The sequence below is a fragment of the Triturus cristatus genome, chromosome 2_2, assembly GCF_964204655.1.
Source record: "Triturus cristatus chromosome 2_2, aTriCri1.1, whole genome shotgun sequence".
Taxonomy (NCBI): Eukaryota; Metazoa; Chordata; class Amphibia; order Caudata; family Salamandridae; genus Triturus; species Triturus cristatus.
This window is the reverse complement of record NC_140582.1, coordinates 962,632,563-962,655,784: the sequence shown is the minus strand read 5'-3', so window position 1 is coordinate 962,655,784 and position 23,222 is coordinate 962,632,563. Positions and strand designations below refer to the sequence as shown.

The 23,222-nt window shown below is 47.2% G+C and overlaps 1 protein-coding gene across 1 annotated transcript in view; it reads left to right on the top strand.

The window, feature by feature from the left end:
* LOC146863003 (uncharacterized) overlaps nucleotides 1–23,001 on the top strand; it is a 90,461-nt gene extending 67,460 nt beyond the window's left edge. The window contains exons 3-4 of the mRNA XM_085643137.1: nucleotides 4,222–4,615; nucleotides 22,915–23,001. Coding sequence (XP_085499263.1) covers nucleotides 4,222–4,615; nucleotides 22,915–23,001 — 481 coding nt within the window. The remainder of the gene's footprint in view (nucleotides 1–4,221; nucleotides 4,616–22,914) is intronic.
* The last annotated feature ends 221 nt before the right edge of the window (nucleotides 23,002–23,222 follow it).

The following is a 23,222-nucleotide window of genomic DNA, read 5'->3' as shown; positions in this document are numbered from 1 at the left end:
AGTCTATGGTGAAAGAAGAGGAGAAAAGTAAAGGCGATAGAAGTTTAGAGGTTAATTTAATAATAAGTGTAGATAAGGCTTGTGGTTTACGCGTAAAAGAAAGGTATTCGTCAAAGGAGTAAGGGGATGAAAAAAGACGTTCAAGTGAGACCCATAAAGGACAATCTTCACTGGGGTCACGTGACCACAAAGAAGCTTGTCGAAGGAGGAATGCTTTTTGGTATGATGGAAAATCAGGAAAATTGACTCCACCTTCAATTTTGGGGCGGGTAAGCCTAAATATAGACATTCGAGGTTTCTTATTGTTCCAAAGGAAGGAAGATAGAATGGAATTAATCTTTCTGAAGAATTTATTTGGAATAGGAACTGGAGTATTGGATATGGTATATATGATTATGGGTGACAGCATCATCTTTATAGTGTCCAAACGACCCCACCATGAGAGATAAAGAGGGTGCCATTTGGCAGTTAAATCCGAGATCTTTTGTATGCATTTAGTCATACATAATGTTACTGTGTCAGGAATTGAAGAAGTAATATGTAAGCCTAAGTATTTAATGTAATTGGAGCTCCGTGTGAAATTGGAAGCATTAAAGTCAGGTTTAAAGGTATATTTTGTTAGAGGTAGAATCTCACATTTATCATTATTTAGTTTGTAACCAGAGATGTGGGAGTAGGCTTGTACTTCAGTTAAAAAGGCAGGGATTGAATCATTTGGATTAGAGATAAAAAGCAAGATATCGTCCGCATAAGCAGCAAGTTTAATATGGGAATTTAATGTTTGGAAGCCGTGCAAGTTTGGATTCTGGCGTAATTTGGAAAGAAATGGTTCCAAAGCCAAATTAAAAAGAAAAGGGGAGAGAGGACATCCCTGACGCACACCTCTTCCTAAATCAAAAAATGGAGATATCAATCCGTTAGCGCAAACCGCAGCTCTGGGACTTGAGTAAAGAAGAGAAATTAAAGTAATACATTTAGGACCAAATCTAAACCATTTAAGGGTGTAAAACAAGTATGGCAACTCAACCCTGTCAAACGCCTTCTCAGCATCCAGCGCTATTGCTGCCAGGGGTTCTTTAAAACGTGAGGATTTTTACAGAACGTTGAACAGGAGTAGCGTATTATTGGTTATGTAGCGACCTTTAACAAATCCTGATTGTTCAATGCCTAATATGTCTTGTAAGAAAGAGTCCAATCGTATCGTTAATGCTTTGGAAAAGATCTTATAATCAATGTTTACCAGAGATATAGGCCTATAGTTCTTACAATATTTGGGGATTATGCAAATATGAGCATCTGAGAATGAACCAGAAGAGTGGCCTAACCTGCTAACGGAATTTATTAAAGAATGAAGTTTAGGCAATATTAATTTGGAAAAGTGTGAATAAAATTCAACAGTGAAACCGTCAGGTCCTGGTGCTTTGTCGTGCTTGAGAGATGAAAGTGCTTGCAGCAATTCTTGTTGTGTTACCTCCAATTCCAATGAGGATACATCAGGGTGGTTAGTTTGCTTTTGTTTAATGTTAGAGAAAAAATGCAATAAGGAGCGGTCAGTAGGTTGTGTTTCAGAAGTATATAATGATTTGTAAAAAAGAGAAAATTCATTTAAAATATCCTCATCCTTAAACTTGAGGTCTGAGTTTGCATCATAAATAGATTCAATATTTAATTTGTTGCACTTAACCTTCAAATAATTGGCTAAGATTTTCCCAGCTTTATTTTTGCCACCATAGAATTTGGCGCTGGATTTTGACAGGTACAATGAGGCATCCTCCGTGGATTTTTTATTAAATTGCAGTTTAGCATTAATGAGGGCAGTAAGACAATCTTTGGAGCGCGAGTAGCAGTAAGAGTGCTCCAGTCTCTTAATGTCTTGAAGAAGAGCCAAAGTCTGTTTATGAGCATTTTTACGCTGCTTTGCAACAAAAGACAGTATAAAATCTCTTGCTGAAGCTTTGAAAGCATTCCAAACAGTGGAGAAGGGCATAGAATCAGTTTGGTTAAACATGAAAAATTCATGAAAAAAAGTGGTAAAGGCAGCAGTGAATGCTGGGTCTAAAAGGAGGGCATTATTAAAACGCCACCTTCTGGGACCTGTGGTTTTAGGTAGGACATCGAGACCAATTGAAACTGGAGCATGATCTGATAACAAAATAGGGCCAATTTCCGCATGGGTGAGAGTTTGCGAAATATTATGAGAAACAAAAATATAATCAATTCTAGACTGGGAGTGGTGGGATGGGGAGTAAAACGTAAATTCTCTAGTACTTGGATTACAAAGCCGCCAGGCGTCGAGGAGTTTGTGCTGATTAATGGTGTGGACAAAAGATTTATGGGGCTTATTGGGTATAAAGGAAATAGTGGAATTCCTGTCAATAAAGGGGTCAATAACCTGATTGCAATCACCAGCCAGGATGAAATTATCCTCTATACAATGAGAAATTTGCTTGGCAAGTGTGGGCAAAAAGGAGGGTACTCTACTCGTGGGGGCATAGACATTTAGAAGAGAGACTGGAACACCCTTTAAAGACAATTTAACATTCAACCATCTGCCATCACTGTCTGATTCATGAGATAAAAGTAAAAATGAAAGAGATTTGCAGCAAAGTATCATTACCCCGTTACGTTTGCCATCTCCTGGAGAGAAGAAGACCTCCCCTACCCAGCCCCTTCTCAACTTGGAGGATTCAACCTCTGAAAGGTGAGTTTCTTGCAAAAAAGCAATATCAGCATTCAATTTGGCTAAGTGAGTTAATACCCGTTGCCTCTTAATGGGGGAGTTTAAGCCCCTCACATTCCAGGTAATCAATTTCAATGACATAGGTAAATGAAAACAAATTGACCTACAGTTATTAAGTGAAAGCCCAATCTAATCAAAAAACAAAAAAGAGTACGAGAGACGAGCAGATTAAAGAGGAACTTAATTATAATAAAAGAAAGTGGAAAAGAAACACATAAAGAGAATTGAGAGTGAGAATTAAGATCAAAAGGTGAAGAAAGTATAACAACAGAATAAAAAATAAGTTTTAGAAATAAGAGAGAGGAACATGGTAAAATAACCAAAAAAGGACATGCAATGTTTGGAACCAAAACAAGATAAAGAGGAGAAAGAAGGAGATAAAAACTAAGAGGATCAAAACAGCAGGCAAACGAAGATTGTGAGACAGATTGAGTAAAGAAGGGTAATGCACCACATAGAAAGAAAAACAAAACAAGAAACATACCTACAAAAGGGAGGTGTAGAGGGGGGGGGAGGTGAGGCCACGTGGATAGACGGAACATCCAAGCGTGGACAAACAGGAACCAGGGGAAGACCACGCCATAAGAAGGAGAAATCTGCGAAAGCGAAAAGAAAAGACAATTAGGAAGATATATGATAAGGCGTACCACATAATAGGAAACAGAAAGACAAAAATACACATATTAAGCTAAACGTATCTAAATCCAGTATAAAAAACATTTTGAGGTAAAACAAACAACTATCCGTACTATTGGAAAAAAAATGTCACCGAAGTAACACAAAGCTTATGCAGAACTTTGAGAATGGATGCATGGCATTATGCCACAATATAACATTAGGTATTGAATAACAAAGAAGAAGTAGAAGAATCCATGTTAACTGGTTTGCAGGAATTAATGAAACTTTGAAGTCTCATCGGATCCTCGTATGTAATTGTTTTGTTATTATAGGTAACCTTAAAGAGACATGGGTGGAAAAGTCCATAACGGGCTCCCAGTGAGCGAAGATCAGATCTCATATTGAGAAAAGCTTTGCGTCTGTTAGCTGGGGCTTTGGCATAATCCTGTGCAAAAAATAAAGTATAGCCGGACCATGTGATGTTTGATGGATTTGGCCGCCGATAGAACTTTTAGCAAGTCCGTATACTCTAAGAAGTATAAGATCACACCTCTTGGTCGCTGTGTAGAAGACGCACTAGAAGGAGCACGACCCAGCCTGTGTGCTCGTTGGATATTGAGTACAGTACCGTCAGGCATATGAAGAAGCTTAGGGAGAAAGGATTTTAAAAAAGCAAGAGCGTCCGACCCCTCAAGTCCTTCCCCCAGGCCATAAATTCGGAGGTTGTTCCGCCGATTCCGATTTTCAAGGTCCTCGACTTGTCGCTGAAGGACGGAGACTTGAGAATGAAGTTGTGATACACTGGCACACGACTCTTTGAGTGATGAGACGCTGTGCTCAACTGTTGAAACTCTCGCTTCTAGTTGTGACCAATTATCCGTAAGAGTTTGCAATTTAACATTCGTCTCCTCCATGAATGGTCGGAGAGCCCTAATGTCTTCTAGCAAGAGCTCCATAGAGACCGGTGAGGTTGACTTGGGGGGAGAAGGAGGATCCTTTTTTAAGCGTTTTGTAACGGATTTTCCTGAGGCTGTCGGGAGAGGATCCATTGTAGACTTCGGAAGTTGCGATGGAGACAAAAGAGAATCCCCAAATTTAGAAAAAGCTGTGAAGATTTTCGAGTTTTTGATAAAAGATTGCTTAGCTCTTGGGAGTGTGGAGAGGAGTGCCTTGGTTCTGCCCATTAAATACACCAGGAATGGAAAAAACGTCTGTGAAAGGACTAATATATGGTTAACCCAATTAACTGTACTTGAGGTAAGTTTAATCCAAGTGGAGTGTATCTTCCTCTGAGCGATTAGCTAGAAGTTAAACAGCACCTCCGGCAAGAGGTATAATGGCAATTGGACCAATGAGTCGGCTGACAGATAATCTGGTGATGCGTCACGAATGAAGAGTCCGCAAAATGGCCGCCAAAATCATTGCTGGATCAGTGACAGGCAAAGCATTATAAAAATAAAGGTTGAGGGCTTAAATGTAGAAAGGAGGCTGCCAGGAAACAATAGTAACCTCAAAAACTGCAGTTGAAACGAAAGCAGCGCATGTGGGGAGTTGGCTTCATTTCCCTCAGAGCTTCGTTCGCCTCGAAAAAAAAAAGAAAATGGCGGCCGCTATGACAAGATGCATCCCAAGAGTTAAAATAAAGGGAAAATACTACATTTTCAGCGTGCGCACATCAGCGTTCAGGTGCGCAGCGCTGACTCCATACCTTTCCGACACGTTCTGGAGCAAAAAGGCGTCGCGGTAAGTTTTCCAAAAGCGCGGCTTTGCCGAGGTGAGCCCGGAGCCTCACTCGGACACCGCCATATCCTTCGGCATCAAGCCACGCCCCCCCCCTGATAGCACTTCTGATACTGTCTGGTAGCACTGCATGTCTGACACCACAAACCTTAGCAAAAAAGTTAAAACGTAATATACTCAAAGTTTATCCTGGGATCTTAGACTACGACGAGTAGAATAACCAAAACTTCAACTGCTACAACAAGCCTGTTTCTCTTCATAAACATAAGCAATGTACACAAATCACCATTCCATATCTTACATGAACATGGAGCCGTGCTTGACTCAAAATAGGCACTCACTGCAAAACACACTAACTCATCAAAACCCACAAACACAACAACATTCGACAACACACAAAGACACATAACCCTAATATACTGACACTTCTAGGACACTGCAACTACTTCAGGAACGCCGGAACACTGCTCCAAGTCAGACCATGGAATCTCAGCGATGTGGACAGGGCTAGGGAATATTATAACTGTCTATGGGCCAAGTTCTAACTTTATACGCCTCTATGAGAAGCATCCTCTGCTACCATCTAAAATAGAAGATAAAGAAGGTGTTTGCACCATGCAAACATTGGTGTAAATCTCAAGTCTCAGCTGTACCCAAGTGGATCGATCTTTGACTCAAACCGAGGCTTATTATTTTCAGTTCAATGGCATACTAATAACAGTGAAACACATTTTGCCCCTCAAGAATGACAGAAAGTAATAGATTTGCTAAGTATAAAGGTTTATTAGAAGATTAGCAAATTACAAATACAAATCAGTCAAATTAGTCGTAAGTCGATAATCATTTAGTTACATCATAAATCAATTATTCCATAACAAGTCAGAACAGTATACAACGCCATGTTATTGAAGGATTATTGTAGGCAAATTGTAACAAGCATTTGAAATGCAATTGGTCTCGCCTTTAGGACCTTATACGTATTTAGCTATGCAGCACATTAGCCTGGGTGCTGAAACATCTATTGTTCTTTAACATGGAGGGAAAGTAAGCACCAAACTGCGTGACACGCCAGGTATGGTAACACATGGAGAGAAATATTGCCTTTCAGCTGGGAATGGTATAGTCCAAAGCTCTGTTTTTAATATAAAATCAGGGCCTTCGGTGGTCACTAATAATACAAGATTTAATAAAAATCGTATTGTCTACGGGTGCTCGTGGAAGACAATTGCTATGGACTGGAATCTAGAGAATGCTAAAGTGATTTTGGTATTTTACTGACCTCTGCTGGTCGTGTTCTATCAAGAAAGTTAAATAGAAGCAGTTGCCAGAAAAATTAAAAAAAGAAAGTCCCTCAGCAGAAAGCAATTTTGGTGTTTTATTGACCTCTACTGGTCGTTTTCTATCAAGACAAATAAATAGAGGGAGTTGACCGGAAAAAAAGTCCCTAAATGGAAGCAGACAAGTCCTAGGGCTGATCTCCAGAGCTTACAAAGTACATACACATATAAGTATATACTAAAGTATATTCAAGAGGTCTCGAATGCTCGACCTAAAAAATGTAGTTTTCTTGAAGGGAAACTCCCTAATACTAAGAAGGTTTCATAAGTGAAGTCAAGGAAGTTTTAAGCAGGTATCAGCAAAATAAAGTCGGGAAGGCAGAAACAAATTAAGGCTCCAATTAAGGAAAATAGAAAAGGGTTTGTTTGAGAGATTGACTCTATGAGTGGGAATAAAAGAAGCATGGGGCCTCAAGAGTGACAATGGGACATTCCCCTTCGAAGATGTACAGGAGCAAGTCTAACTGCATAACAGAAAATTCTTATTTAAATCATGAAATTCAATCAGAAAGAGGTTTTTACAGTTCCCACAGAGAGAGGTTTAGCTCCTCAACCTCCACAGATATCGCACAAGGGAGTCTTATTCTCCACTGGGTCATCTCATGCACAGGTAATAAGATTTACTGTTTAGATCAGTAATAGTGATAGTTACTTTTTGCGGCCTTCACACACAATCTAACAATAACAGTACAATTCACAAGTGTACGGCTGGAACGTGGTTTCTGGAACAAGAGAACAGATTGTGCACAGCAATCCGAAATACAACATTTCATTTAAAATGGGCTTTTCAAGTCAAGGTTTACAGTGACTAAAGCTAACTTAACATGAACACACTCTAACTATGGTTGCAAGTTAATGTGAAATCACCAATTATGGGCAATTTAAATATAAAATTACACTGAAATGTGAACAAGCAGAGATTGTGTGATAATGTGTAGTCAAATGAAAATGAAAAATAGTGACAAACACACTTCACCGTAGCGCAGCTTTAATTATTTTAGGACACCTATTTAGAGGTGCTTGTCTCACAGTAGCGTCGATGCTCTTCATACCCCCCTGAGAGTTCATGATGTGGTTTGGATTGGCCATCAGACTCTACTTACTAAAATCTCAGAATTGTAAGGGGCCAAGCTATTTAAACTACCCTAATTCAATATGGCTGACCTCTATTTATATTTGGTATCCTGCAGTTGGGTTTATGAGCAACGTACAGATCTTTTGAAGACTAGCTCAAGAAGAAATACTTACACAACTCCCAATTGTCATTGTATATGAGAGGCCTTAATACAGTAGATGCATCCAACGTCCAGAATATTAAACATATTTTATTGTATACGAAGTATTCGTTGTTTGAATCATGACTAATGTTCTAAAAAAACAAATATATTCTGGTAGTAGTGCTCATTCGATGTAAGTAAATCGGATGAGCACTACAACCAGAATATTGAACATATCTTTTTTTAGAACATTAGTCATCATTCAAACAACAAATACATTGCCTTCTCCCATACCTTAGACATTGTTAAAGATTGCCATATTGGCATTTGTGATATATATATATTATATAGCTCTGATGAAGCAACATCTTGTCCTGAAACAAGGGTTGCCCTTGAAGATACTCTCAAATCAAAAATAATAAATAAACTCATGGATAATTCAGTCAATTTTGATTACCGTGTTTCACTCATCAGAGTCTAAGACCTCAAAACACAGTTAGTGTTTATTAAATCAGAGGGTGCATATTTAATATGTGTGTGCTCAATTAAACATAAACAATCATACCTTCTTTAGAACTTTAGTTCGCATTGCATTCGCATTCAATAATTATTCATATTTCTCAATAGTAAGTATGACTGACACCTACATTTGAAACTACCTACATGTAACATTAATGCATACATTGAACAATCATTTTTGTTTTTATTCAAAACATATTCTACACTTGTGAGAATGGGTGAAACCTAATATTTATGACAATGAAAGTTACACAGACAATTTTGCACACATTTAGAAAGGATAAGCTACATGTTAGCAATGAAACCCAATAACGTGAAGGAAACAATTATTTTCATTCCATCAAAGGATTATTTCTAAATCAATCATATTGAATGCATGTCTGTTGATGAAGGATGGATCCTCAATTAATATTTCAATTATCATGGTTAAACATTATATGAGTAAATTCATAAATCCTAAAGTAAAGGCACTCTTTAATAGCAATGTCGAGTTTATTGTATCATTCACCAATATGCTATATAAGAAACATGCAAAGTGCACCTTCAAATCAGATATCTGTTTACATTTTACTGTCATGATCTGGTATGTGTAAAGAATGCACCACTGTTGTCTGGCATATCTTTAGGGATACCTTCCTTGGGCTAGTTCACTAGATTAACCGGCTTAAAGTGTGATTAATCAAAATAATGAAACGTGGATGATAATCACATCTTTTCAAAGTCTGAGCCACCACGCTGTCCTGCATATCTCCAAAGGGAGAATATTAGGTTTTAAATAATTTAAAAATCATACCTCCAGAAACAGACTCGATGTCTGCTCCAAGCAGTTCTTTTGCTGCTCTCCCACGTGATTCATTGCTATTCAGAAAACAGCTGGGTACCACCGTTTCTGTTCCCTTGCATGCAGAATGAAGAGTAAAACAAAAAAATGTGAATACAAATGAGCCAGACACATAATGGAGCAGTTATTAATACCAAAAGTAATGATTTGTACCAAGTGTACAGAGTACAGCACATCTTAAAACAAAACAGCAACAATGCTGCTCAAAATCTGTGACTGACTGACTGAAGGCAGTCTTTGTAAGGCACTACAAAGGTAAGCAATCCTCGATGCCAAAGAAAGTCTAGTTCAAAACACTGATGTGTGCAAAAAGGTTGAATTTCATTTCATGTGTTCGATCCTTCTGAATGGATTTAATAATGACATAGTTCTGAAAATGTGCTGCTGCTGGAAGGATTATAGATGCTTTAAGTCAGATCAAAGTTGAGCTCAGTTTAGAGTTTGCTAGAAAAGAGTAAGGTCTTCATGGAAGGCAAGATGGATGGGCCATAAGCAAAAGGTTAGGAGAAATTCATAGAATCATGTTTGCGCTCCTCACCAGTGGAACATTCTACTGGATGGACTAGGGCATAAGTGTGTGTCAGGACAGGAAAAGGGGGTAAAATGATATGTGGAGAGGGAATGCAGTGGCCAAGCAGATACCCATGAACATCCACAAAGCAATAGCTTTTAGGGTATTCTTAAGAGTTTCATAGCATTTCCTAGTTTGGCAGCATGCCGAATTAAAAGACTCAGTAAAGGAAGAATATACTCATATTTAATGTGGGTTAGTCTAGAAGGGGAATAGAAAAGAGGATTTAACAGAAAAGTGAAAAACATTCTATTAACCTTTTCTTGAAACAGGTGATGGATAAGGTTGGGGAGCTACAAGGGATTAAGACACAGTGTCTCGCAGGGCTTGGCCCTCAGCCCAACCCTGTTTACTATATACATGGCTCCTCTAGCAAAGGTGATGGAATATAGGGGCTTCAATATAGTGTCATATGTCGATGGCACTCAATTGATGCTCTCCTTGCACCAGGTTGAGGAAACGGAGGTTGTAAAATTCCAAAGATGTTTGAGTGCAGTGACAAGTTGGATGCAGAGGAGTTGCCTAAAACTTAACTTTGGCAAGTCCAAGAAACTATTGTTCGTAAGCTCTCAGCCACTGGAGTTACATAGTTGATGGCTGAAGGACATATGGAAACCCCTATCCCCATCCACCACTGTGGGGAACCTGGGAATAAAATTTTACCATGAGCTTTCCTTCAAACCCCATACTCAGGTCATCAAAGGCTTCTGTTTTTGCTCTTCTAAAATATTTTAAGAACACCCATAATCTTTTGCCAGCCTGTGCATGCTCTGCTGAACTCTAGATTAAATAATGCCAACTCTTTCTATCCAGGGGTAAGGCTGGTCTCATTTATAAGCCACAGACGGTCGAGAATGTGGCCGCTAGCTAGAATCTTAACCTGCCCGAGCGGCAATCCATTTCTCCATAATTGAAGCAACTTAATTGACTGCCAGTGAACCAAAGAATCACTTTCAAGGCTCTATTTATCACTTTTAGAGCTTTCCATAATAAGGACCCAGCCTACCTCAGTGGCAGGGTCAGACAATATAGGCGCTCCAGGTCTATACGATCAGCCAATCAGTGTATTTTATTTGTCCCCTGAATTCGCCGAGCTAAAAGGGGTGTGTGCTCCTTATCCTTTTGGGCAGCAAAGCTCTGGAACAAACTTCTTTTAGCCTTGAGAAAATCCACCTCTGAACACCGGGCGCCGATTACGATCCGGTAAAAAAATAGCCCGTACGACTCGTATCCGGTCTTTTTACCGTACGAATCATACAAGTGCCGTACAAACTGGCAATCACGATTCGCATGGTAAAAAGTCCATACGAACCGCATTCGGAATATTTCCCCACACGTCCTCGGGTCGGAAAATGTGTCCGACACGTCCTCGGACGATTTACCGTACAAATGTGAAAAGTCAAGTCCGACCGAGGAATCACGATCCTACCCGTGCGTCTGATCTCACAACGGTATGGTAAAAACACCGTCCGCACCGAACTCCCATTGCAACCATGGAGACATGTCCCCGCATACACGCCCAACACTCCCCCCAGCACCCATACGTTCGAGTCGCACTCCCCGTTAATGTACACACCCCCCTGTATGTACACCCGTGTACGTGTCGAACCCCCACCCGTGCATGTACACCCCAGTACGTTCGCATCGTACCCCCACCCCTGTACGTGTCCTACCCCCGTGCATGTACACCCCAGTACGTTCGCGTCGTACCCCCACCCCTGTACGTGTCCTACCCCCGTGTATGTACACCCCAGTACGTCCGAGTCGTACCCCCACCCCTGTACGTGTCGTACCACCGTGCATGTACACCCCATTACGTTCGCGTCGTACCCACACCCCTGTACGTGTCCTACCCCCGTGTATGTACACCCCAGTACGTCCGAGTCGTACCCCCACCCCTGTACGTGTCGTACCACCGTGTATGTACACCCCTGTACGTTCGCGTCGTACCCACACCCCTGTACGTGTTGTACCCGTGTATGTACACCCCAGTACGTTCGCGTCGTACCCCCACCCCTGTACCTGTCGAACCCCCACCCGTGCATGTACACCCCATTACGTTCACGTCGTACCCCACCCCTGTACGTGTCCTACCCCCGTGTATGTACACCCCAGTACGTCCGAGTCATACCCCCACCCCTGTACGTGTCGTACCACCGTGCATGTACACCCCATTACGTTTGCGTCGTACCCACACCCCTGTACGTGTCCTACCCCCGTGTATGTACACCCCAGTACGTCCGAGTCGTACCCCCACCCCTGTACGTGTCGTACCACCGTGTATGTACACCCCTGTACGTTCCCGTCGTACCCACACCCCTGTACGTGTCGTACCACCGTGTATGTACACCCCAGTACGTTCGCGTCGTACCCCCACCCCTGTACGTGTCCTACCCCCGTGCATGTACACCCCAGTACGTCAGAGTCGTACCCCCACCCCTGTACGTGTCATACCACCGTGCATGTACACCCCATTACGTTCGCGTCGTACCCCCACCCCTGTACGTGTCCTACCCCGTGTATGCACACCCCAGTACGTCCGAGTCATACCCCCACCCCTGTATGTGCCCTATCCCCGTGCATGTACACCCCAGTACGTCAGAGTCGTACCCCCATCCCTGTACGTGTCGTACCACCGTGCATGTACAGCCCATTACGTTCGCGTCGTACCCCCACCCCTGTACGTGTCCTACCCCCGTGTATGTACACCCCAGTACGTCCGAGTCGTACCCCCACCCCGGTACGTGTCCTACCCCCGTGTATGTACACCCCAGTACGTCAGAGTCGTACCCCCACCCCTGTACGTGTCGTACCACCGTGTATGTACACCCCTGTACGTCAGAGTCGCACCCACACCACAACCTCCTAAGTACGGAGCGCACCCCAGGCCCCAACATCACAACCGCATGTACGAGTCGTACCAAGCCACACACAAGGACAGCACCGTACAACCAAATGGCCCATCTACACACCGTACACACGCTCAAAACGCACGTACACAACCAGGACAAACCAAAACAACACAAGAATACAGCATTCGAATGGCACAAAGCCACTAAACATGTCCAACAACCACTAAAATAACACATTCACTGACCTGCAACTGCCAAAAACAAACAGAGGGCCAATACACCACCACTCCTTATAACACACCCACCCAAACTTCAAACACAGCCACACCCACCAATGGACCAATAAAAAGGGCCCACACACACACAAACCATGAGCCTTTGCAATAGACTCACTGCTGCCAGACACCACAGACAACCTACAGCACCATACTACAAGCTTCACCACACCTTACACTTGCACACCTTCACACAACCACCTTCACAAACACCCCCTCATCACATTCACACACACACACACCTGCACAACCACACCCACACACCCACAACCATCCACACACCCCCCCCACCATCCACACCCACACCCCTCACCATGCCCACTACCAAGAATCCAAAGTTCAGTAACCGAGAGTTGGAGGTCCTTGTCGATGAAATCCTCAGAGTCGAGCCACAGCTCTTTGGAACATTGGTCAGACAGACCAGCATGGCAGCAAAAACAGCCATGTGGCAGACCATCATCGATGCTGTGAATGCTGTTGGGGACACCAGAAGGACCAGGCAGGAATGCCAAGCCAGGTGGTACGATCTGCGGAGGAGGGTCCGAGCCAAGATGCTGGAGGAACACAACCAGGCCAACGCCACTGGAGGAGGGCCCTCCCGCAGACCCGTACACTACCAGCCCTGGGAGGAGAGGGTGATGGCCATACAGCCGGTGGAGGCAGTCGAAGGATTAGGAGGACTCCGAGACCCGGGTGAGTACACAAACAACGCACCTCACATGGGGGGAACGTCATCCACAACCAAAATCACTAACAGGCACGCAACCACCCCAAGATATCGCATGACTCAACCACACTCCATGAACACGCACATGCCACTGCCGCCACCATGCCCCATGCACCCAGCTGGACAATGTCAAGTCACAAGCCACAGAAGACACCAACACATGACACGGGAACCCGGATGGCGGGAGGGTGGGCCCCAAAATTCACATAGTGCAACTCAGAAGCAGACAACAATGCCCTCTGCCCATATGGCCTAGGTCACAGCCAGACAAACAGTGTGTCCCCACACAGGAAAGACTCGCCAGCAAATGGCGGACGCCTTGCATCAACACATGGGGGTGAAGGCACTGTTTTGCACATGACAGCAGCTAATGAACAGCCAACATTGTGAAAGAGTGGCAGCACACACCACCACAGCAGCAGCGCAGAGACACACACTACACCCAATGGGTGCCTGGAGATCAGAAACAAAATCACATCAACAAGGCAAGGGCCACTCAAAGATCTGCTAACAGTGTGTGCCCAGGAAGCTGGGCTGAGGTGACAGAGGGTGACACACAGAGGGAGGGAGAGGGGGACAGAGAGGGAGGGAGAGGGGGACAGAGAGGGAGGGAGACACAGGGAGACGGACAGAGGGAGGAGGCTGACACACGGAGGGAGGAAGAGGGGGACAGAGAGGGAGGGAGACACAGGGAGACGGACAGAGGGAGGAGGCTGACACACGGAGCGAGGGAGAGGGGGACAGAGAGGGAGTGAGACACAGGGAGACGGACAGAGGGAGGAGGCTGACACACGGAGGGAGGGAGAGGGGGACAGAGAGGGAGGGAGACACAGGGAGACGGACAGAGGGAGGAGGCTGACACACGGAGGGAGGGAGAGGGGGACAGAGAGGGAGGGAGAGGGGGACAGAGAGGGAGGGAGACACAGGGAGACGGACAGAGGGAGGAGGCTGACACACAGAGGGAGAGAGAGGGGGACAGAGAGGGAGGGAGACACAGGGAGAGCAAATCAGCCGTGTGGTGTGTGGGAATGTCTGCTCGTCAGCAGGTAGACTGCGTGCATGTAGCCAAGGGTGGCCAGTGCCAGAACCCCCCCCTCTTCTCCATGGCAAAACACAGGGCCATGTCACAACCTGTTCACGAGCACAACGACAGCTACCTGCATTATATTGTTATTGTTATTGTTATTTGGGTATTTATAAAGCGCAACATTCGCTCCGGAAGGAGCATCTTGGCGCTGCCATATAAGTGTGTGGATCCACTCCATGTGCACATGTACAGTGCTACACGGAAGGCGCCAATGCATGGCTCGCCACACCTGCCCACTCCACTGCTGACTGCAGTCACACTTGACGCAGCAAGTAAGACTGTGCCACACATAGTTAAAGGGGCCAAAGTGGTGCCCAAGGGACACACCCATGCACAAGTGCACTGTGAGTGGAATGCAAGACAGATCCTAATTCCAAGAGGAAAAGTGCCAACTTTGAAACTGATGAAACATGGATGTTGCATGGACCTAAATTAACATTGTCTCTCTCACACACAGGTCAACGTCGTGGTTCACACTGGGGGGGAAGACTCACAGGACCCGGATCTGCGGGAGCCCGATCCCACCGTCAGCGACGACTCTCACCACTCTGTGGACGACCCCGACCGACCTGGCCCCTCTGGTGTCCAACCACCTGCAGCGCCTGCGTCAGGTACAACTGTGCCAACCACCACCCCCACTCCTGCCACATCCCAGGAGACGCCCAGGATCCCTGCCCCACCACCACAATGCAGCCAGGCTGGCCAGGAGGGACACGGTGTCCCGGGCACCCAGGAGGAGGCAGGCGACAACGCCAATGCCACCCCTCAGGGGTCCCGGAGACCCGATGTACCCACAAGGGCAGGCCAGGTGCAAGTGGGCAGGGGTGGTGGGAGTGGAGGACGGCGGAGGCGCGAGCCTGACCAGTTGGCTGGGAAACCGGTATTTTCCCATGTCCGTAACATCCTGGACACATACCGGCAGGACACCACGGGCCTGGCCCAGGTTGTGTCCGTCCTCGAGGGGATCAAGACCCAGCAGGCCCAGCAACATGCGGAGCTACATGCCTGTCTACTGCAACACCAACGGAGGATGGAGGACGGACAGGCTGAGCTCGTGACGGCGTACACGGGAATTCACGATACACTCCGTCGGATGGCCGACAACATGGCCGACCCTCCCTGTGCCAGAAGGCGGAGAACATCACCACCCACAGGGAGGGATCAGGAGGAGGAGGAGGAAACATCCGATGGAGCATCCCAGACGTCGTCACGGCCTGCTTCTGAGGGTCCCCGCAGGAGGGCGGGTCGTGCACAGAAAAGACCATGAGGGTCGGCGCAACATCACCATCTCCCAGGACACCTGGCCTGGCACCTGGCCCACTGGAGCAACAGCATCACAGCATCAAGAGACATTCTCTGCCACATGGCCTTGCTGGTCACTGTCTGACCAATGTAGACAAAGACTGTGGCATGGACTCTGAGGACTTCCAATGGCAAGGACACCAACTCCCCTACTGAACTTTGGATTCCAAACTCCCGGAAAGCCCCTCACGTCATACCCCCCCGCCCCCCAAATAAAAATTCACACCATGAAGAGAAGATGCCTGCTGGTTGCATTATTACCTTACATGTGTCTTGTAAAGTCTAAACATGCCAGAGTTCTCTTTTGACTTCAACCATCCACACCCTGGGGCCTGAGTCTGGCACAGGACACACGGGCCACAGTGTATTAGGCAAGACAGACATGGAGCACCACACACACCCGTGATGGGCCCAACCAGCTGAGGGGGTGGCCGAACAACCGTGCTGACAGACACATTGAGTACAGCAACAGTCATGCGCAGAGGTCAGGGATCATGTCCAGTGTCCTGGGGGGCACCCAGGTATGTGTAGACAGGTGGCAGAACCCTGTCCTGCAAGCTTGAGTCCGGTGGATGCAGAGAATGGGGGCCTGGCCAACGTTGGATGCATGGGGATGGCACATGTCACAATACCCACACAGTCATGGACATCATGCATAATACACAGTCTCAGCCCACACACACAGCTTGCATCTTGCTACTCAACACATAGATACATAGCCTCTATCAGGGGAAACCATGCCAAACATGCTGGATGCACCGTGGCAACACACCAGCATTGACTGAGAAGAGGCACCTTGGAGGCATAGGGACACCTTTATTAGTCATGTTTTCGGGATTGCAGAGGCAACTTGAAGTACACATGAACACTTCATGTGGAGTAACATGTGGGTCCAACACTGGCACCCCCCTTCTGCAGCACAAATGTGTGATAGCCATGGAACTGGCACACAATTGTCGGCCAACAGCTAAACACCCACAGCTGCTCACGGAGATCCTGCCATACACCATAGATCCGCTGATGTAGAAGTCCCACACCATGTCAAGCCAATGCTAACCGTATGTGACCGAGGGCAGTGTTACACACATTGATGCCATCATCACAATCCACTATCCCATCACTGATGACTGTCAACAAGTGTGACCATCTATTCAGGTGTATCCAGCTGCATGTTATGTGTACCATGGTGATGCTACATGTCTGCAGAGGAACCAAACATCAACAGGGGCAGTGTGCATACATCGTGAACAACTGCCACACCCAATACACCCCTGATGCATCCCTTACCCTATGGAGACTCCCAAACGTGTCCGTGCCTGTAACGCTGAGTCAGCCCACGATGACGTGTCCATGAGGAATAGCAGTGCCACAACAATGCAACCAGCAGACGGCATGCGCAAGTACCTGGGGAAGAGAGACACACAAGAAGTCAGCCACAAAAAGCACAGCCACTTGCATGTGCATTTACTCGACACATGTATGGATGACAACATGCTAGGTCACAATTATGACTGGGGAAATACACTCATCACTGGCACCATCACTCCAGTGACACACCCACACACACCTCTGACTCACGTGCCATACATGCAGGTGGAGACACACATCACAACACATGCCACACGGGGACCAATGCGTGCACACTCAGACACTGGTACTCACCACTAAGCAAAGAAGTCGCGTATGAGCCGAGTCCGGATGTCCTCTTGCGGCTCCACATCCTCCACATCACTAGCCCCATTGCCAAGACCTTCGTCCTCCACGGGTGGATGGTCCTCGTCATCTTGATCCAGGATGAGTGGCACAGCTTTCTCAACTGCCATGTTGTGCAGCATGCAGCAGACCATGAAGATTTTGCAGACCTTTGCAGGGGCATATGGGAGCGCGCCGCCGGTCTTGTGGAGGCACCAAAATCGGCTCTTCAGCAGGCCAAACATCCTCTCTATCACTCGCTATGTCCGGCCATGGGCGGTGTTGTAGTGGAGCTGGGCCGGCGTGATGGGGTTGCGGAGAGGTGTGAGCAGCCATGGCATGTTGGGATAGCCAGCGTCCCCTACATGGGAAGCACATGGACATCGTTAGAAGTGGTGAAGCGGTCGTGCTGGTAGGCTATGCAAAATACAGGACAGACAGACTGTACCCACCAACAACACATTCTCGTTCGTTGCGCAGCTGCATCATCATTTCAGGCATCCTGCTACGCCTCATGATGTAGGCATCGTGTGCTGATCCTGAAAAACGAGCACAGACATGTGAAATCACCATGTTGGACAGACACACCACAAGGGCATTGATGGAGTGGTAGTGCTTCCGATTGCGGTACGCTACCTCCCGTGCGTGTGGTGGTACCAAAGCTACATGTGTCCCATCTATGGACACAATGACATGGGGCATCCCTCCCAGGGCATAGAATCCACGCTTGACCACAGTCATCTGTTCAGGGGTTGGGAACTTGATGAAGTCATCCAGGTGAATCAACCTGGCCTCTAAGAAATCATGCAGCACACGGCAGAACATGCTCTGGGACATGCCACCAACATGAGCAATGGTATTTTGAAAGGTACCCGTGGCTAGAAAATGTAGGGCTGCCATTACCTTCAGCTTGGGTGTCAGTGCCGTAGGATACCTGTGCAGCGGTTGCAGGTGTGGTGCCAGTCTCGCTGTCAACTCCAGAATCAACTGTCGTGGGAAGCGGTAGCACCGAATCCGATCATTCTCCCACATGGCAGCCAAGTCCGGCATTGCTCGGGGAAGAGGCGGCGCCCTGCAGTAATTTGGAAGTGACAAGGAAGAGTGAGTGCACCACAACAAATCATTTGTACTGCGCACATGTTATTCTGTCTATACACATATGCTACATACAGAGTGAGGTATGTGCCACATGCCCTGGACACGTATGCCTGCCAGGTGACACTCCTACCAAGAGCCAGCTACACACGGAGATTGAGAACCTCCCCATGCCATGCCATGGGATTAGCTGTGTCCCAGTGCAAGTGAACAGCCAGACGCAAGACAGGAGTGACATACACCCACACATCAGCAGAAGTAGGAGGCCGATTGCAGAGACTGGTAGCGGAACACTAGAGCCACAGGTCACATGACATTACACTAGGACAGCCCAGACACCTTGCCATGAAGGTGCACATGTGATGACTCACCACACATTCATTGAGAGGATGCAGACATGTCCTTGTCACGCTACTCCATGTCCCATGCATACATGCGCACCTCACATCCGAAACCACATGTGGCATGGTGTGCGGAACAGTGTGCGATGTCAATCTACACACAGACACATGTTGGTTGCTGCAACAGCTGCAGCTTTTGAGGGTGCTCCAACATCAACCAAATGGGAAGCCCCCACACATACATGACATAGTCACATCGTGCACCGTGGGTAGTGACAAGTCAGGTGTGGTAACCCCTGTAACGGGCATCAGGGGACACTTCCGTGTGTTGGTGTCCGTGCCATGCCAGTGTCGGTCATCCCAAGTGTGCAGTACGACATGCACACATGTCAAAGGAGTCAAGGGCATGCCTGGCACACATTGCACCGTCACACATTACATCTGTACACATCTCATCATACATCTGGTGCCTTCTCAACTCTGGAGTAATGTGCCACATCACAGCCTGTCACACCTGTGCCCCACACATGTAGTAATGCACAGACAATGCCTTGATGTCCATTCATGGACAAGTATGTCCATCCATGGACAAGTATGTCCGCCCTATTCCTTCCTGTGTGCTGCCTGTCACCACTGTGATGTGTGAAAACCATTACTGCTGCTAAGAGGGCCTGTGTACGTTCCCATATCACTATGGGAGTGCTGCCGTATGTGTACCCATCGTGATGGCGAGCGTAGCGGCATGTGTACGGTCCGTACCACTACGAGTACGCATACGCAAGAACCCCCATAGTGGTACGGGCCGTACACACGCCTGTACTCTCCGTATCACTACGGGTGCCCTCGCGTATGCATACACGTAGTTGTACGGGCCGTACACACGCCTGTACGCTCACTATCACTATGGGTGATCTCGCGTATGCGTACTCGTAGTGGTACGGGCCGTACACACGCCTGTACGCTCACTATCACTATGGGTGATCTCGCGTATGCGTACTCGTAGTGGTACGGGCCGTACACACGCCTGTACTCTCCCTATCACTATGGGTGTCCTCGCGTATGCGTACATGTAGTGATAGTGAGCGTACAGGCGTGTGTACGGCCCGTACCACTACGAGTACGCATACGCGAGATCACCCATAGTGATAGTGAGCGTACAGGCGTGTGTACGGCCCGTACCACTACGAGTACGCATACGCGAGATCACCCATAGTGATAGTGAGCGTACAGGCGTGTGTACGGCCCGTACCACTACGAGTACGCATACGCGAGATCACCCATAGTGATAGTGAGCGTACAGGCGTGTGTACGGCCCGTACCACTACGAGTACGCATACACGAGATCACCCATAGTGACAGTGAACATAGGCACGCGTGTACGGGCCGTTGCTATGCATTTGGGGTGCCCTAGGGCCCCGGAACGCACCGTACCTATGTGGGAAGCTCCTAATTACATAGGGGACACATGAGGGACAAGTATTAAGGCGTACATGCATGCTGGTTGTCATGGAGACCAAGTTCAAATTTTGATTTTGTTCAGGAAGGTGCACAGCAGAAGTCAGTTGGAATGAATCTACATTGTTGCAATGTGTTTGTGGGGCTGACATCATGCAGGAGAAAAAAACTGATTGAGAACCCACAGACTGCTAGATTTGAAGGGATTGGAGGAAACATAGGATGCATATGTGAGTGACCAATCACTCTGTACTCCTGTGCATGAGATGGGCCAGCAAGGCAGATATAAGGCAGCCAGGTCCCATGAGGGAGCACTTGCCTGCACATCTCTGTATTCCACGAACCAGCTGCTGCTACTGATTCCCTGGAACCATGTCAAGGGCTGTGGAGAGGTCTCAGCCATTCACCCTGGAGGAGAACATGGCTTTGGTGGATGTGATCCTCCCACGGTACCCCATGCTGTATGGGCGACCAGGTTATCAGGTGAGTTCAGTGTCCACTGGCACAGACTGTGTCCCTTTTTTGTGACTGTGACTTCTGCCATTGTGTCCAGGTGTGACACACATGCTATGTACTGTAGGGGGGTCCCGGGGGGGGAATGCCTGATGTCTCCCAGCAGTGCCCAGAAACAGGAGGGGTGGGGGCCTATCACTCCCAGCAGTGCCCAGAGACAGGAGGGGTGGGGGCCTATCACTCCCAGCAGTGCCCTGAGACAGGAGGGGTGGGGGCCTATCACTCCCAGCAGTGCCCTGAGACAGGAGGGGTGGGGGCCTATCACTCCCAGCAGTGCCCTGAGACAGGAGGGGTGGGGGCCTATCACTCCCAGCAGTGCCCTGAGACAGGAGGGGTGGGTGTGATTTACAGTGTGAGCCTGGAGCATTGCTTGTGTAGTTGCCCTCATTCCACCTGTGTCCTTTAAATGGCACGTACTGCTTTTGGCCTTCCCCCATTGGATCATGTCCCTATGACAAAGGTGCAATGCGTTGGATGTATACTATGCCTTGTTGGAAACAGCAAATGTGTTATGATCTGTGTCCCTGTGACATGTGCCAGGTGTATTGATGTAGTGTCACTTGTCCATCCTCACAGGTAGACGCCTCTGCCAAGGAGAAGATATGGCTGGACGCCGTCAGCGCCGTGAGGAGTGCGGATGGTCGGAAGCGGCGCCTGCCCCAGGTGAGGAAACGCTGGCAGGATATCCGGTGCTGGACGCGGAGGATCGCACGGGTCCTGCTGGGGGACTCACCTGAGAGCCATAAGAACCGCGGGCGCCGCCGTCTCTCCCACATCCAGAAACGTGTGCTGGCGGTTGTCTTTCCTGACTTGGACAGGCGCCTACAGGAGATGCAGCAGCCGGAAGGGGGTAGGTACATGTGTGTGTTTGTTGTGTTTCACCAGCATTTGTAAGTGCACTGTTCCATGGATACACTTCCAGGGTTTATGGTGCTGTGCAGATCCTGTTACCCACAGTGTTGCAGGCCTCTCCTGCCTCCCTTCCCCACCTTGCAATGTGTTCACTGGTCTCTGTGTAGTCACTCCATCACAAAGTTATGTAGCCTGACACATTCTCCAAGTGTACAATGCCTGCAGCATCATGTGTGGGGGTGGTGTGTAACAGGTTTAGTGACCTTGCCTGTGCCCTGCCCAGTTCTGGACTTGTGGGTTCCATGTCAGTTGGCACTAATGCTGATTCCAGACATGGAAGTTAATCTCTCGAGTGCGAGGCCTTCCAGCAGGCATGTCCCATGTGGTGGCCTGTGACATGATGTGCATGAGTGTGTGTTACGCATAGTGCAGGGATGTTAGCGTGTGTCGCAGTCATTTCCATTCAGGAGCATGGAGTTGTGTGGCCACTACTGTCCCCAGGGGCATCTTTTCCTAGGTATCATGTGTGTAATCCGAGAATGTCGACAATCTCTGTGTCTACAGCATAGGTTATGCTCTGTGCCATTGTCCCCTGTTTATTGACGTGAGATGTATTTCAAGTGTCCACTGTCCAGCCTGACCTGATTTTCCAAGTACATACTCACGGTGGCCATTGCCTGTGTGTCTTGTAGCAATCATCTGATGATGCCCATTTGTACATGATTCTTTGGACAGACGCACCTTGGGTATTTGGTGTGCAATCTTGAATTATTGCATCCCATGTGTATTTCACCCAGACTAAGAGATGTAAGTGCTTCCTGTGTCTCCACAGATTTGTCTCATGTAGGGGGTGGGTGGGGCGGCCATGGCCTACATGTCAAGACCTGTCATCTCCTTGCTCGGACTGGCCAGTGTGTGATGTTTGTCTGGACATACACTCAAGGTGCAGCGTGCCACTCAGGGTGGGCATGTTATCAGTATTACCTATGCTGCATGTGCCTCTAGTTCCTGGATTTGGTCCCTGCTCATCCCAATTTCCTGCCACGCTGTTGTAGTAAGTGTGTATTTAATGTAATTCATTTATAATGGTTGTTGTTGCTTTAAGATGTGGAATTCATGTGAGTGTTCTGTGTGACTTAGTATGATTCTGGAATGTCAGTGTGTGACATCCAGATGAAGACTTGGTTGCGAATAGAGCACGTCGTGGGTCTGCTGTACTTGGATTAAACCTCTTAACATTTTAACGTCTTCCTGTGTTCCTGGAGTCCTTTATGATCTTTACTTCTGGAAGACGCATACTACATATTTTGGCGACGCTAGGATTGGGATTCATTTGGCAAGAACGCTGTCGATTTAAGGAAGCGTTTAACCGATTTTCACACCCAAATTGACAAAGAAGAGGAAAAAAGACCCACCGACTGATGCATCCTGTGTGTTTTGGCATTTAA